The sequence below is a fragment of the Amblyraja radiata genome, chromosome 32 (genome assembly GCF_010909765.2).
Source record: "Amblyraja radiata isolate CabotCenter1 chromosome 32, sAmbRad1.1.pri, whole genome shotgun sequence".
Classification (NCBI taxonomy): domain Eukaryota; kingdom Metazoa; phylum Chordata; class Chondrichthyes; order Rajiformes; family Rajidae; genus Amblyraja; species Amblyraja radiata.
The window spans coordinates 1,853,553-1,871,053 of record NC_045987.1 but is presented as its reverse complement, the minus strand read 5'-3'; the positions used below and the strand labels follow the sequence as shown (position 1 = coordinate 1,871,053).

The window sequence follows — 17,501 nt, the reverse complement described above, 5'->3', positions numbered from 1 at the left end:
GCACGTTGGGATGAAGGGCCTATTTTCACACTGTATCACTACGATTCTACACTACAAACCTGCACATCTTTGGAGTGTGGGAGGAAACCGGAGCACCCGGAGAAAACCCACGGGGTCACAGGGAGAACGTACAAACTCCATACAGACAGCACCCGTAGTCAGGATCGAACCCGGGTCTCTGGCACTGTGAGGCAGCAACTCTACCACTGTGTCACCATGCTGCCCTATTTGTGGAATTCATTGCCACAAACATCTGTGGCAGCCAAGACAATGGGTGTTTTTAAAGCGGAGATTGACAGGTTCTTGACTAGAGAGGGCATCAGAGGTTATGGAGAGAAGGCAGGAGAATGAGGTTGAGAGGGAGAGGTAGATCAATCGTGATTGAATGGCGGAGCAGACTTGATGGGCCGAATGGCCTAATTCTGCTGCCATGTCTTATGGAACTGGTCCAAAGCCAACCCTGTAAGAGGGGTGTACTGTCAAGGCATCAGATGGACAACATTTCTTCAGCAACTCTGAACATTTCCAATGGATCTTGCCTCTACAGCCACACAGCTACTGTAGATTTTCTTTGGGAGATATTTTCATGGCCTGAGCGGCTGAACTTCATGAAGCAAAAAATATTACATGCAACATTAAAATATACAGATACATTTTCACAAACAATTTAGATGGAGAAACTGAAGGCAAAATATTCAATGCAAATATTTAGACAATTGCCATTAAATAATATTTTTATATAAAATGAAGCATGCTAACATCCAGAACGGAGACAGGGAGAGGAAAGATTGTACAACAAATTAAAAAAGTTGCCAGTATGGAACTTTAGCAGCAGATAAAACCTCCTCATTAACTTTTCTTGGACACAAGAGAGTTTAGGGACAACATTCAGGCAACAGAGATCAGCCATGATGGGATGGCAGACTAGACGATGGGCCGAATGGCCAAATTCTGCTCTTAGAAGGTGTGAACGTTCTACCACCAGGTAGCATTAGAGTCAATGTCCTTGTAAAGTTGATCCTCTAACTGTGCAGGAAGGAACTGCAGATGCTGGTTTAAGCCAAAGGTAGACACAAAGTGCTGGAGTAACTCAGCGGGACAGGCAGCATCTCTAGAAAAAGGAATGGGCGACGTTTCGGGTCGAGGCAACTTCTTCAGACTGAGGGTCTCCACGCTGAAGAAGGTTCTTGACCCAAATCGTCACCCATTCCTTCTCTCCAGGGATGCTGCCTGTCCCGCTGAGTTACTCCAGCACTTTGTGTCTATCTTGCTCCTCTAACTGCTGTGGTTCCCCATGGTCACGGCAGGGTGCAGAGGCTGAGGGAAGGGGGACATGTACATGTGTGGTGGCATCACGTACCCCTGGGGTACACAGGGGTCTGGCATGAGAGAGCCAGGAGACAGGCGGATTGGGCTCTCCTCGTTGATCTGCAGCTCATTCTCCTCCATACACGGGAGGGTCATCCTCTTCCCCTTCTGTCTTCGGTTGCAAAACCAAACTCTGATCACCTGCCGAAGAAAAATGGAGACACGTTTAGGTCTAATCAGGCCACTCATCATTGATTTGGCCGTAGATAGACAGGTAACAGCAGGACAGGCAGCATCTCTGGAGAGAAGGGCATATGGTTATAAGTGATAGGATGCAGAATTAGGCCATTCGGCCCATCAAGTCTACTCCGTCTTTCAACCGTGGCTGATCTATCTTTCCCTCCTAACCCCATTCACCTGCCTTTTCCCCATAACCCCTGACATGCATTGGATGATATTTCGGGTCAAGACCCTTCTTCAGACTGATGTCAGTGGGGGGGGGGGGGGGGGGGGGGGGGGGGGGGGGGGGAAGAGGCCGCTCAAAGAAACTCCACAATTATTGGTGCAGAACTTGTTGCAAGGACTGGCATAGTAAGTTGTTCTATATCTCTTCATATCACCGTCTACATCTCTGGTTTCCCTTTCCCCTGACTCTCAGTCTGATGAAGGGCCTCGACCCGAAACCTCACCCGTTCCTTCTCTCCAGAGATGCTGCCTGTTTTACGCTAAAGAGTTACTCCAGCTTTTTTTACTTTTATCCGTTTAAACCAGCACCTGCAGTTCCTTCGTACTCAAGAGGATAAACTCCCATTTCTTGAAGGGCCGAATGGCCTACTCCTGCACCTATTTTCTATGTTTCTGTTTCTTTTTAGGGACTTCCTTGATCCGTGAGGGTGCCACGGGTTATAGGGAGAAGGTGGAGAGGGAGAGATAGATCAGCCATGATTGAATAGCGAAGTAGACTTGATGGGCCGAATGGCCTAATTCTGCTCCTAGAACTTATGAACCTATTCGGTTCACATTGAAAAGCAACAAATAGATTTGTAGAGGTTCGCAATATAACTTTTTCTAAAATAAGCACCAAAGTATGTTTTCTGCTTCCAAATATCAAGATACGTTTCTGATCAGTTTTAGTACCAGCTCATAAGCTCATGTCATAGGACAGAATAAGGCCATTCGGCCCATCAAGTCTATTCCGCCATTCAATCATGGCAGATCTATCTCAACCCCATTCTCCTGCCTTCTCCCCATAACCCCTGACACCCGCACTAATCAAGAATCCATCAATCTCTTGCTTTAAAAAATACCCTTGATACGGGACGATCAGCCATGAACACAATGAATGGCGGTGCTGGCTCGAAGGGCTGAATGGCCTACTCCTGCACCTATTTTCTATGTTTCTATGTTTTAATAGTAGAAACATCCTCTTCACATCCACTCTATCCGGGCCTTTCACTATTCAGTAAGTTTCAATGAGGTCCCCCCCCCTCATCCTTTTAAACTCCAGCGAGTACAGGCCCAGTAGCATCAAACACTCATCATATATGAAGCCAATCATTGCTGGGATCGCTCTAGTGGTTCGCAACCTGACAAAGCCAACATTGGCAGTGTTAAAACAAAGCCATTCACCTCTTTGTCCAATCGGAGGTCTTCTGCGATCTGGGAGATTTCTTCACTGGTTGGCTTTGGGCTCTTCATGAAGTAGGTCTCCAGGTTATTCTTCACTCCATTCTCAATACTGGTTCTCCTCTTCCTCTTCCTGGACTGGTCGAGAACCTGCTCCACGTTACAGATCTAGGAGGGAGGGTGGGAGAGAGGAGGCTTCAGAACTCAAACACCAGTGGCTTCACAAGTCTAGTGTGTACCAAGAGTTAGCGATTTTTGTTTTAATCCTTCCCAACGCCAGGACTTTAGACTTTAAAGATACAATGCGCAGACAGGCTAATCAAGAATCTGTCAAATATATCCATTGACTTGGCCTCTACAGCCTTCTGTGGCAATGAGTTCCACAGATTCACCATCTTTGGCCCACCGAGTCTGCGCTGACCAGCGATCACCCGTACACTGGCACTATCCTACACACTAGGGACAATTTTCAATTTATTTTAACCGATGCCAATGAACCTACAGACTTGTACGTCTTTGGAGTGTGGGAGGAAACCGGAGCATCCGGAGAAAACCCACGCGGTCACGGGGAGAACGTACAAACTCCGGTTATCTCCCACACTCCAAAGACGTGCAGGTTTGTAGGTTAATTGACTTGGTATAAATGTAAATTGTCCCTAGTGTGTGTAGGATAGTGTTAATGTGCGGGGATTGCTGGTTGGCACGGACCCGGTGGGCCGAAGGGCCTGTTTTCGTGCTGTATCTCTAAACTAAATCACAATTTCCATTCAGTTTACATTTTATATTTGTTGTATTTAAGTTTCTGGAATTCCATGATGCTTTAGGGTTAGGGTTAGGGTTAAGGTTAGGGTTAGGGTCAGGGTTAGGGTGTCATTAGCCATCCTGGGAAGATTTGTAGTTTCATTATCATCTGTCGTCTGTTGGACCGGAGGAACGGATAATCCAGGAAGGCTCTGGATCCAAAGGTGGCGGAAAATCAGGTGCTCAAGATGTATACAATCATGAGAGGAGTAGATCGGGTTGATACACAGTCTCTTGCCCAGAGTGGGGGAATCAAAGCCCAGAGGTTTAAGGTGAAAGGGAAAAGATTTAATAGGAATCTGAGGGGTAACTTTTTCACTCAAAGAGTGGTGGGTTTATGGAACAAGCTGCCAGAGGATGTAGTTGAGGCTGTGACTGTCCCAACGTTTAAGAAACAGTTAGACAGGTCCATGGATAGGACAGGTTTGGATGGACCAAAGGCGGGAGGGTGGGACTAGAGTAGCTGGGACATGTTGACCGGTGTGGGCAAGTTGGGCCGAAGGGCCTGTTTTCATGCTCTATGACTGTCTCTGTGTCCATGTGTCTCTGTGTCCCTGTGTCCCTGTGTCTCTGTGTCTCTGTGTCCCTGTGTCTCTGTGACTCTGTGTCTCTGTGACTCTGTGTCTCTGTGACTCTGTGTCCCTGTGACTCTGTGTCTCTGTGTCTCTGTGTCCCTGTGACACTGTGTCTCTGTGTCTCTGTGTCCCTGTGACTCTGTGACTGTGTGTCCCTGTGACTCTGTGTCTCTGTGACTCTGTGTCCCTGTGACTCTGTGTCTCTGTGTCCCTGTGTCCCTGTGTCCCTGTGACTCTGTGTCTCTGTGACTCTGTGTCCCTGTGACTCTGTGTCTCTGTGTCCCTGTGTCTCTGTGACCCTGTGACTCTGTGTCTCTGTGTCCCTGTGTCTCTGTGACCCTGTGACTGTGTGTCTCTGTGTCTCTGTGACTCTGTGTCCCTGTGACTCTGTGTCCCTGTGTCTCTGTGTCTCTGTGTCCCTGTGTCTCTGTGTCTCTGTGACTCTGTGTCTCTGTGTCTCTGTGACTCTGTGTCTCTGTGACTCTGTGTCCCTGTGACTCTGTGACTCTGTGACTGTGTGTCCCTGTGACTCTGTGTCTCTGTGTCTCTGTGACTCTGTGTCTCTGTGACTCTGTGTCTCTGTAACTCTGTGTCCCTGTGACTGTGTGTCCCTGTGACTGTGTGACTCTGTGTCCCTGTGACTGTGTGTCCCTGTGACTGTGTGACTCTGTGTCTCTGTGTCTCTGTGACTCTGTGTCTCTGTGACTCTGTGTCCCTGTGTCCCTGTGACTGTGTGTCTGTGTCTCTGTGTCCCTGTGACTGTGTGTCCCTGTGACTGTGTGACTCTGTGTCCCTGTGACTCTGTGTCCCTGTGACTCTGTGACTCTGTGTCCCTGTGACTCTGTGTCCCTGTGACTCTGTGTCTCTGTGACTCTGTGACTCTGTGTCCCTGTGACTCTGTGTCCCTGTGACTCTGTGACTCTGTGTCCCTGTGACTCTGTGACTGTGTGTCTCTGTGTCTCTGTGACTGTGTGACTCTGTGTCTCTGTGACTCTGTGTCCCTGTGTCCCTGTGACTGTGTGACTCTGTGTCCCTGTGTCTCTGTGACTCTGTGACTCTGGGTCTCTGTGTCTCTGTGACTCTGTGACTCTGTGTCTCTGTGAGTCTGTGTCTCTGTGACTCTGTGACTCTGTGACTCTGTGTCTCTGTGACTGTGTCTCTGTGACTCTGTGACTCTATGAGCTGCTTCATTGAATACCTCATGAATGCCACCATCACTCTCAGCATCATTGAGCCAGCGCTGAAGAATGGGCTTCAGTTTGCACATGTTTTTGAAACTCAGCTGCAAGGCTTCGAACCGGCAGATGGTGGTCTGGCTGAACATCTTGCCTGGGACAGAGGAGGGAAGAGAATCTCAATCAGCAATGCACAAAACGAGACCATCCAATAACAAGCCCATCCACCCTCACCCCCTCACGAGTGAGGGCATCATCTATGATGGGAGAGGAGAGCCCCCCGTTCCATAAAGAATGAGGACATCTCGGATGTTCTAGTATGGAACACCTCATTTTGGGCGCAGATGCGGCGTAGACGGAGGAATTGGGAGTAGGGGACATCTCAATGAAATTCCTTTCATATTTGTCTTTCCTTAAATCCAACTTACCACGCTTTTGTGGATCCTGTGACCTTTCATTGAGCCTAAAACAGTACAAACAGGAGTAGCTCAGCGGGTCAGGCAGCATCTCTGGAGAAAAGGAATGGGTGACGTTTCAGGTCGAGACCCTTCTTCAGACATCTCGATCCAAAACGAGACCCATTCCTTTTCTCCAGAGATGCTGCCTGTCCCGCTGAGTTACTCCAGCACTTTATAGACAATAGGTGCAGGAGTAGGCCATTACGTCCTTCGAGCCAGCACCACCATTCAATGGTATCATGGCTGCTCATCCCCAATCAGTACCCCGTTCCTGCCTTCTCCGCATATCCCCTGACCGCTATTTTTAACCCTATCCAGCTCTCTCTTGAAAGCATCCAGAGAACTGGCCTCCACCACCCTCTGAGGCAGAGAATTCCACAGACTCACCACTCTCTGCGAGAAAAGGTGTTTCCTCGTCTCCATTCTAAATGGCTTACTCCTTATTCTTAAAGTGTGGCCCCTGGTTCTAGACTCCCCCAACATCGGGAACATGTTTCCTTTCCTGCCTCTAGCGTGTCCAAACCCTTAACAATCTTATATGTTTCAATAAGATTCCCTCTCATCCTTCTAAACTCCAGAGTGTACAAGCCCAGCTGCTTCATTCTCTAAACATATGACAGTCCCGCCATCCCGAGAATTAACCTTGTAAACCTACGCTGCACTCCCTCAATAGCAAGAATGTCCTTCCTCAAATTAGGTTTCGGCTCGAAACGTTGCCTATTTCCTTCGCTCCATTGATGCTGCTGCACCCGCTGAGTTTTTTCAGCATTTTTGTCTACCTTCGATTTTCCAGCATCTGCAGTTCCTTCTTCTACAATTTACCTTCTCCTTCAAAACGTTTGAACAATAATTCACCCACCGTCAAGTCAGCTCCTCCGAACAATGGCACATTAACAGTCTTTGTCCAGGGGTAACACACACACAGGGACCAGAGATTAGGAGCATGATAAGGAAATGTTGGTAGACAAAAATGCTGGATGTTGGACTTGATTTTCTTTTGTGAAAAACGCCTGACTACAATCTAGGATCTAACAAGTTAGAACCACATCTTTCACAAGGTGTTAGACCATTTACTATTCCTCCCTTGAGGTTATCGTTTCCGACACCTCGCCGCCCTCAATGGTAAATGTCCGTGTCATTTTGTCACCAACCGGCTCCAGTTTAGTTTAGAGATACAGCGCGGAAACAGGCCCTTCGGCCCACCGGGTCCGCGCCGACCAGCGATCCCCGCACACTAACACTATCCTACACACACCGGGGACAATTTTCAACTGAAGCCAATTAACCCACAAACCTGGAGTGTGGGAGGAAATCGGAGCACCTGGAGAAAACCCACGCAGGTCACGGGGAGAACGTACAAACTCCATACAGACAGCACACCAGGATGGAACCTGGGTCTCTAGTGCTGTGAGGCAGCAACTCTACCGCTGCGCCACTGTGCCACCCTATTTTAACTATATACATTCCCCTTGCATTCAACCTGCCAGAATACAGGTTTTACACCCCCCCCCCCCCCACCTTAAGCTACTCCACCTTAAACTCATCCACGTGTGGGTTTTTGTACAGCACTCTTCACTGGACTCGTGAGCCATGTCAGAACTCACCAGAATTGAGACTGCACAAGCCGCCACCGTCGATACCAACGGGCCACCACCATGTATATATATATATATGTATCACCAGCACAGATCCCCATGGAACTCCACTGGTCACAGGCCTCCAGCCTGAATATCTCCCGCCCTCCACAACCCTTCCGTGAATAAACCAGTTCTGAATCCGTACGACCACGTCGTTGTGAATCCCATCTATATCTTCACCTGCTGGATCAGCTTAACATGAGGGACCTTATCTAAAACCTCACTGAAACATGCATACAACATCCACTAATCAACCTTCATCAATCGCCTTCATAGAAATCTCCTCGAAAAACTCAAAATCAAGTTAGTGAGACACAACGCACCATGTACACACACAAAATGCTGGAGTAACTCAGTGGGACAGGACAGGCAGCATCTCTGGAGAGAAGAATGGGTGACGTTTCGGGGTTGAGGCCCTTCTTCAGACCAAAAACGTCACCCATTCCTTCTCTCCCGAGATGCTGCCTGTCCCGCTGGGTTACTCCAGCTTTTTGTGTCTATTTTCGGTTTAAACCAGCATCTGTTGCAGTTCCGTTCCTCCACATGTACAGAGCCATGCTGGATATCCCTAATTAGCCCAATCTCCGCAAGAGTCAAGAGCATTTTATTATTATGAATGGAACATTGAAATTCTTACTTTGGGCAGCACAACAGGTACAGCATGTAAACATATTGCTCTAGAAAACCAATAACTAAACAAGCATAAAAAGTTCAGCCAACATTCAATCATGGCTGATCTATCTCTCCCTCTCAACCCCATTCTCCTGCCTTCTCCCTGTAACCCCTGACACCGGCACTAATCAAGAATCTATCAATACGTTCTCCCCGTGACCGCGTGGGCTTTCTCCGGGTGCTCCGGTTTCCTCCCACCCTCCAAAGACGTGCAGGTTTGTAGGTTAATGGGCCCTCTGTAAGTTGCCCTCTAGTGTGTAGGGAGTGGATGAGAAAGTGGGAACGGGTGATCAATGGTCGGATCGGACTCGGTGGGCCGAATGGCCTTTCCCCCCGCAGTATCTCTAAACCAATACTAAAATCAATGGACCACCGAAGATAGACACAAAGTGCTGGAGTAACTCAGTGGGACAGGCAGCATCTCTGGTGAAAAGGAATGGGTGAGGCTTTGGGTCGAGATCCTTCTTCAAATCCGCAGGAAGGAACTGCAGATGCAGGTTTAAACCAAAGATAGACACGCTGGAAAAGCTGGAGTAACTCAGCGGGTCAGGCAGCAGCATCTGGCAGAATGAATGGTTTTGGCTTTGTTAATCTTACTGCCTGCACGAGGTCTTCAAGCTCCCCATTAACCCTGGAGACAAGAGGATCTATAATGGGAACAGTTGGTGTGAATGGCCATGTAATCACACCCTGCCTGCCTATGGTGCCGACATCCTAGATCCACCACTGTTTGTGGAGGAGGGGGTGATTAGCATGACAAGAGGCACACATTGGAGACTGAATGTGCGCATGCATCTTACCACATACTCAAAACCTGCCACCAAGTTTACTTCACCTACCACGCAGGTCAGCACGGAGTCGGTCTGAAGAAGGGTTTCGGCCCGAAACGTTACCTATCTCCTTCGCTCCATAGATGCTGCTGCTCCCGCTGAGTTTCTCCAGCATTTTTGTGTACCTACCAAGTTTACTCCAGCAACCAACGTACCTGCAGAAAACACCTCGACAAGAGCTGGGTATAAAGGTGTTTAAGAAGGAACTGCAGATGCTGGAAATTCGAAGGTAGACAAAAATGCTGGAGAAACTCAGCGGGTGCAGCAGCATCTATGGAGCGAAGGAAATAGGCAACGTTTCGGGCCGAAACCCTTTGGGTTTCGACCCGAAACGTTGCCTATTTCCTTTGGGTTTCGGCCCGAAACGTCACCTATTCCTTCGCTCCATAGATGCTGCCTCACCCGCTGAGTTTCTCCAGCACTTTTGTCTACCCTGGGTATAAAGGTGTTAAGCGGATTAAACAGGTTTTACAATAGGAAGGAGATTGGAGAGAGACTAGGCGGCACGCTGGCGCAGCGGGTAGAGCTGCTGCCTCACAGCGCCAGAGACCCGGGTTCGATCCCGACTACGGGTGCTGTCTGTACCGAATTTGTACTTTCTCCCCATGACCTGCGTGGGTTTTCTCCGGGTGCTCCGGTTTCCTCCCACACTCCAAAGACGTACAAGTTTGTAGATTAATTGGCTTGGTATAATTGTAAATTGTCTCTAATGTGTGTAGGATAGTTTTAGCTTAGTTTAGAGATACAGCACGGAATGTGTCAATGTACGGGGATGGCGGGTCAGTACGGAGTCAGTGGGCCGAAGGGCCAGTTTCCACACTGTATCTCTAACTAGACCAAACTAAACTAAACTCAAGCAGTCAGGCAGCATCTGTTGAGGGAAAAGCAACATCTGTTTCTGCACAGGTAGACAAAAGTGCTGGAGAAACTCAGCGGGTGCAGCAGCATCTATGGAGCAGAGGAAATAGGCAGCAATAGGCAAAACGTTGCCTATTTCCTTCGCTCCATAGATGCTGCTGCACCCGCTGAATTTCTCAAGCACTTTTGTCTACCATCTGTTTCTGCACCTCCTCCCTGACTTCCATCCAGGGACCCAAATAGCCATCGACATCAGACAGAGGAAACAATCCACTACAGATGATGCTTAAGTTTACTTTAGTGATACAACATGGAAACATGTCCTTCGGCCCACCGAGTCCCCACCAACCAGCAAACCCCACCAACTATCACTATTCTACACATACTAAGGGCAATTTTTTGTTTACAATATTACTGAAGTCATTTAACCTCCAAACCTGTATTGTTTTTGTGGTCTGTAGGGCGTGGTTCCACGCTGTATCTCAAAACTAAACTAGTTCACAAAGGGGTCAAAAATAGGGCCAGGGGCACAATGAAACGGTGGCGCAGCGGTAGAGTTGCTGCCTTACAGCACTGGCGGCTCTGAAGACCCAGGTTCGATTCCGACTACGGGCGCTGTCTGTAAGGAGTTTGTACGTTCTCCCCGTGACCTGCGTGGGTTTTCTCCGAGATCTTCAGTTTCCTCCCACTCTCCAAATACGTACAGGGTTTGGAGGTTAATTGGCTTGGTGTAAATGTAAAAATGTGTGTAGGATAGTGTTAGTGTGCGGGGATCGCTGGTCGGAGCGGACTCGTGGGCTGAAGAGCCTGTTTCCACGCTGCATCTCTGAACTAAACCTAAACTAAACTAAAAGCAAGTGTGTAGTTAGCAATGGAGTAAAACAAAGGGCCGCATCAGTGGGGGAGGATGTAGGGCAGATGTCTAAACAGTGGTGACAATAGACCAGGTCCTCATCGTGTAGTCAGTGAATGCCACAACTATCAATTAGACACACGTTAGCATGGCCTCACAACTCACTGCTCTGCCTGAACAGAAATGCCAATGACTTTCCCCTGCGCCATTCCTTCTCTCCAGAGATGCTGCCTGTCCCGTTGAGTTACTCTAGCATTTTGTGTAGACATTATACAATGTTTATGACAAGTGTCGCACCCCGGCCACTCCCTCTTCTCCCCTCTCCCATCGGGCAAAAGGTACAGAAGTGTGAAACCGTACACCTCAAGATTCAGGGACAGTTTCTTCCCAGCTGTTATCATCCTACCACAACCAGAGAGCGGTCCTGAACTACTATCTACCTCATTGATGACCCTCGGACTATCTTTGATTGGACTTTGTTGGTTCTACCTTGCACTAAACGTTATTCCCTTATCATGTATCTGTACACTGTGGACGGCTCGATTGTAATCATGTATTGTCTTTCCACTGACTGGTTAGCACGCAACAAAAGCTTTTCACTGTACCTCGGTACATGTGACAATAAACTAAAACTACTATGTTGCGGTGAATAGCAGAGCAGGTCAGTGGGGTGAGATGGTCTACATCAATGCAAGTGGAATATTTGTGTTCATACAATATCTGAAGGGAAAATAACCCAGGACATTTCATTTCTGGAAGTCTGAACAGTCAAAGTGGTCAACACAAAAATAAGGGTGTAAGGATTTAAGTGGGTTCTCAGGTGGGTACAAAGTGAAGGGGACTGCGTCGTTAAACCACATGGTGGTCATGTGAACAAGGGAGCAGGAGACAACAGGGCGAGTTGTTCTTCTGCAGTTGTATAGGGCTCTGGTGAGACCACATCTGGAGTATTGTGTACAGTTTTGGTCTCCTAATTTGAGGAAGGACATCCTTGTGATTGAGGCAGTGCAGCGTAGGTTCACGAGATTGATCCCTGGGATGGCGGGACTGTCATATGAGGAAAGATTGAAAAGACTAGGCTGGAGTTTAGAAGGATGAGGGGGGGGGCTCTTATAGAAATATATAAAATTATAAAAGGACTGGCCAAGCTAGATGCAGGAAAAATGTTCCCAATGTTGGGCAAGTCCAGAACCAGGGGCCACAGTTTTAGGATAAAGGGGAGGTCATTTAAGACTGAGGTGAGAAGAAACTTTTTCACCCAGAGAGTTGTGAATTGATGTAATTCCCTGCCACAGAGGGCAGTGGAGGCCAAGTCACTGGATGGATTTAAGAGAGTTAGATAGAGCTCTAGGGGCTAGTGGAGTCAAGGGATATGGGGAGAAGGCAGGCACGGGTTATTGATAGGGGACGATCAGCCATGATCACAATGAATGGCGGTGCTGGCTCGAAGGGCCGAAGGGCCTCCTCCTGCACCTATTTTCTATGTTTCTATGAGACTGAGTTATATATGGAGAGGGTCAGATGGTGAAGACAGCACTGGAATGGCAACTCGGAAGAATTGTCCAGGGTTGGGTCCAGCCAGCCAGTCCAAAGCACATTGAAATGAAAAAAACACAAGGAAAGGGAAGTGACTGCAAGATATGGAGTTAGATATCTTTGCAAAGATAGCGAAAGGCTGTTAGATTAGGACTGAGATGAGGAAAAACTGTTTCACCCAGAGAGTTGTGAATCTGTGGAATTCTCTGCCACAGAAGGCAGTGGAGGCCGATTCACTGGATGCCTTCAATAGAGAGTTAGATTTAGGGCTAACGGAATCAAGGGATATGGTTAGAAGGCAGGAATGGGGTACTGATTCTGATTAAATCAGCCATGATCATGTTGAATGGTGGTGCTGGCTCGAAGGGCCGAATGGCCTACTTCTGCACCTATTTTCTACGTTTCTATGTTTATATGAAAGCATGTAAAGAGTTCTAAAACAGACACATCTCATAAGACATGGGAGCAGAATTAAGCCGAGTCCTAGCCTGCTCAACCTCTCCCATAAACCTAACTCTCCACATTAACTCTAGTTTCAACCAATCAAGCTCCCAAATAAAATTTGGGGGGGTACAAGAATATACGGGACATTTCAAGATCAGCTTCGGACTTTGCTTAACTGCTGTTCCATGATACATTTTAATGGTGAAGTACACAGTTCACTCTTAGATAGACACAAAAAGCTGGACTAACTCAGCGGGACAGGCGGCATCTCTGGAGAAAAGGAATAGGTGATGTTTCAGGTCGAGACCCTTCTTCAGACTCACCCTTTTCCTTCTCTCCAGAGATGCTGCCTGTCCCGCTGAGTTACTCCAGCGTCTGCAGTTCCTTCCTACACAGTACACTCTTAAGTGGATTACAGAATTAAATGGCTTAAAGGTCGATTAAACGCAATCCTTTCAAAACAAAAGGGGAATCATTAAACTTTCCTACCATAGAGGTTCCCCAAAGCCAATCCCACGTCAGCCTGTGTGAAGCCAAGTGTGATCCTCTTGTGTTTCAGCTCTTTGGCAAATTGTTCCATTTTCTCCTTGGTCGGATATTCCTTAACGCGGGGAGAGAGAAAAGGGTGAAAAAATCAACAGGGCAAATGCTGGAAATCGGAAATAAATTCAGAAAAACGCTGAAAATATCAGGGTTTTGCGGCATTTCTGACAAAAACAACATTTCAAAATAAGAAGGAACTGCAGATGCTGGTTTACACCGAAGATAGACACAAAATGCTGGAGTAACTCAGCGGGACAAAGGCAGCATCTCTGGAGAGAAGGAACGGGTGATGTTTCTGATTGAGACCCCTCTTCAGAAATTAGTTTCACCACAATTTTTTCCCAAACCATTTATATATATATATATATATATTTTTTTTTTAAACTCTTTAAAAACAATTTGAAAGTTATCCTGCGCAAACATGGAACCAACATGACTTTGTTATCTAAAATAAAACATTACTGGTGTCTGGGAACACCAAAGAGCTCCAGAACAAATTAGTTTAAAACATGACATTAATTGGTTTAAAACATCAACAATAGCCAATGTCAGACATCTAACACCATCAAAATAATGATTACACTAATCTTTAACCAGAAATTGCAAAGTCTACATTCAATTGGATACATTAAGGTAGCCAATGCAGAAACCAATAGCCCTTTTTTTTACAGTGAAGTACTCACTGGAGTTTAGAATGATGAGGGGAGACCTCATTGAAACTTACCGAATAGTGAAAGACTTGGACAGAGTGAATGTGGAGAGGATGTTTCCACTAGTGGGAGAGTCTAGGACCAGAGGGCACAGCCTCAGAATTAAAGGTCGTTCTTTTAGGAAGGAAATGAGAAGGGATTTCTTTAGTCAGAGGGGGGTGAATCTGTGGAATTCATTGCAGCAGACGGCTGTGGAGGCCAAGTCAATGGATATTTTTAAGGCAGAGATAGATAGATTCCTGATTAGTATGGGTGTCAGGGGTTATGGGGAGAAGGCAGGAGAATGGGGTTAGGAGGGAGAGATAGATCAGCCATGATTAAATGGAGGAGTAAACTTGATGGGCCGAATGGCCCAATTCTGTTCCTATCACATATGACCTTACGAAATGCCGCATATATATTAGATACAGTCCCTTGTGCCCTGGTTCAGATTGAGGCCGACACCATTATCCTGGCCCTTCATCCCTCCAGTATCTAGAAGCCCATCATACCAGTTCTGAATACAACCAATGACCAAGTCTCCCCAACTCCCTGGGATAGATGATTCCAAAGATTCACCAGAGACTCATTCAAGTCTGAAACATAGAAACATAAAAACATAGAAAATAGGTGCAGGAGTAGGCCATTCAGCCCTTCGAGCCTGCACCGCCATTCGATTTGATCATGGCTGATCATCCAATTCAGTATCCCATCCCTGCCTTCTCTCCATACCCCCTGATCCCTTTAGCCACAAGGGCCACATCTAACTTCCTCTTAAATATAGCCAATGAACTGGCCTCAACTACCTTCTGTGGCAGAGAATTCCACAGATTCACCACTCTCTGTGTAAAAAATGATTTTCTCATCTCGGTCCTAAAAGACTTCCCTCTTATCCTTAAACTGTGACCCCTAGTTCTGGATTTCCCCAACATCGGGAATAATCTTCCTGCATCTAGCCTGTCCAACCCCTTAAGAATTTTGTAAGTTTCTGTAAGATCCCCCCTCAATCTTCTAAATTCTAGCGAGTACAAGCCGAGTCTATCCAGTCTTTCTTCATATGAAAGTCCTGCCATCCCAGGAATCAGTCTGGTGAACCTTCTCTGTACTCCCTCTATGGCAAGAATGTCTTTCATCAGATTAGGAGACCAAAACTGTACTCAATACTCCAGGTGTGGTCTCACCAAGACCCTGTACAACTGCAGTAGAACCTCCCTGCTCTTATACTCAAATCCTTTTGCTGAAGAAGAGTCTCGACCCAAAACGCACCTATTCCATCTCTCCAGTGATACTGCCTGACCTGCTGAGTTACTCCAGCATTTTGTGTCTATCTTCTCTTTCTAGAGAGTTGGGGGTGCATTATTGTCACGTGTCCCGAAACGGAACAATGAAATTCCTACTTGCAGCAGCACAACCAATACCTAAACATATGGAGTTTGCTCTTCATTTCATCTCCGGAACAGTACACAGGGAAATGCAGATGCTGGTGTACAACAAAAAATGACACAAAGTGCTGGAGTAACTAGGCAGGTCTGAATAGGAGTCCTGACCCAACAAGTCACCTCTGTATGTTCTCCAGAGATGTGGATTGGGTGTAGGGCCAAATGCAGGCAGGTGGGACTCTAGTGTAGATGGGACATGCTGGTCAGTGTGGGCATGTTGGGCTGAAGGGCCTGTTTCCACGCTGTATCACTCTAAACGAGGAATAGCAGATGCTGGTTAATATGCAAAAGGACACAAACCGCTAGAATACTAACTCAAAAATAGACACAAAAAGCTGGAGTAACTCAGCGGGACAGGCAGCATCTCTGGAGAGAAGGAATGGGTGACGTTTCAGACTCTGAACAAGGGTCTCGAACCAAAGCGTCACCTATTCCTTCTCTCCAGAGATGCTGCCTGTCCCGCTGAGTTACTCTAGCACGTCAGTCATAGAGTGATACAGCGTGAAAACAGGCCCTTTGGCCCAACATGCCCACACTGGCCAACATGTCCCATCTACACTAGTCCCACCTGCCCGCGTTTGGTCCCTCCAAACCTGTCCTATCCAGGTACCTGTCTAACTGTTTCTTAAGGTAGACAACAGTGCTGGAGAAACTCAGCGGGTGCAGCAGCATCTGTTGAGCGAAGGAAATAGGCAACGCTTCGGGCCGAAACCCTTCTTCAGACTTGCCTAACTGTTTCTTAATCCTTGGGATAGTCCCAGCCTCAACGACCTCCTCTGGCAGCTTGTTCCATACACCCACTCTGGTTTTCTGTGGAAAAAGATACCCCTCAGATTCCGATTAAATCTTTTCCTCTTCACCTTGAACCTATGTCCTCTGGTCTTCAATGCCCCTACTCTGGGCAAGAGACTCTGTGCATCTACCCGATCTATTCCCCTGATGATTTTCCACCCACCCACCAGCCTTGTGTACTCTACAAGGGAGGAGAAGGTCTGTACGACACGATACAGTATTGATCCCAGGAGGGATATTGATCAAGGCTATTGGCCACCTACCTCCTCGCTGTCGCTAGACTGTCCCTCCTCGCTGGTGTTGCCGGTGGAGCCGGCGATGGATTGCGTTGCCGGGTTGGAGTCGCTGAGCTGCGAGGGGCTGGGGAACATGTGTGGCGGCGAGGGGAAGCTGCTGTAGCCGGGGCACGGCTGTCCGGAGCCGCTGGCCGGAGAGCTGGAGCCGGGGACGGGCGGCCAGAAGCCGGGGCCGCACCAACGGTGGGGGTAGGAGGGGTGGGGAGGCGAGCTGAAGCCATCCTTCTCCACCTTGATGTGGGCCGAGTGGCCGGGGTGGGGGTGACCCTGCGGCCAGTGGGCAGCTGAGGGAGGCTCGGCCACGGGGGGCTGGTGCCAGTAGCCGGGGTGCGATAGTGCCGCCGAATCACACCCGCCGTACTCGCTCTTCCGTGGGCCCAGGGGGAACAGGTACTGGCCCCCGATGCTGCTGTACCCCGGCTTGTACATCTGGCTGCTCAGGTCCTGCACAACCCCGCTGGAGAAAGCAGGCAGCGCCGCGCTCTCTGGAGACTGGTTCACCCTATGTGTCACTGGGGGGCCCTGGCCTGGACTCACTGGCCCCGACATCCCAGCCTGGCCCTGATCTCACTCACTCAGTCTCCCACTCACTCTCACTCACTCCCTCTCACTCACTCACTCAGTCTCTCACTCACCCTCACCCTCACTCTCTCACTCACTCACTCAGTCTCCCTCTCACTCACTCAGTCTCCCACTCACTCTCACTCTCTCCCTCTCACTCTCACTCTCACTCTCTCCCACTCACTCTCACCCTCTCACTCACTCTCTCCCCCTCACTTTCTCACTCTCACTCTCACTCTCTCCCACTCACTCTCTCCCTCTCACTCAGTCTCCCACTCACTCTCACTCTCTCACTCTCTCCCACTCACTCTCTCCCCCACTCACTCACTCTATCACCCAAGCTCTCTCCCTATCTATCTCTCTCTCACTCTCCCTCGCTCCCCCTCACTCTCTCTCTCCCACTCAGTC

General features: G+C 48.2%; 1 protein-coding gene across 2 annotated transcripts; it reads right to left on the bottom strand.

Moving 5' to 3' along the window:
• Nucleotides 1–1,266: 1,266 nt before the first annotated feature.
• On the bottom strand, nucleotides 1,267–17,081 carry LOC116990800 (POU domain, class 5, transcription factor 3-like; the record flags this gene model as incomplete). Of its 2 annotated transcripts, NM_001384180.1 has the most annotated exons (5): nucleotides 1,267–1,509; nucleotides 2,938–3,102; nucleotides 5,509–5,639; nucleotides 13,263–13,374; nucleotides 16,500–17,081. In NM_001384180.1, the coding sequence occupies 5 exons, from the start codon at nucleotides 17,079–17,081 to the stop codon at nucleotides 1,276–1,278; spliced, it is 1,224 nt and encodes a 407-aa protein (NP_001371109.1). In that variant the 3' UTR covers nucleotides 1,267–1,275. The 2 variants fall into 2 exon arrangements, with proteins under 2 accessions (NP_001371109.1, XP_032904662.1); XM_033048771.1 differs by lacking the exon at nucleotides 16,500–17,081 and having other exon boundaries at nucleotides 13,263–13,386.
• Nucleotides 17,082–17,501: the final 420 nt, after the last annotated feature.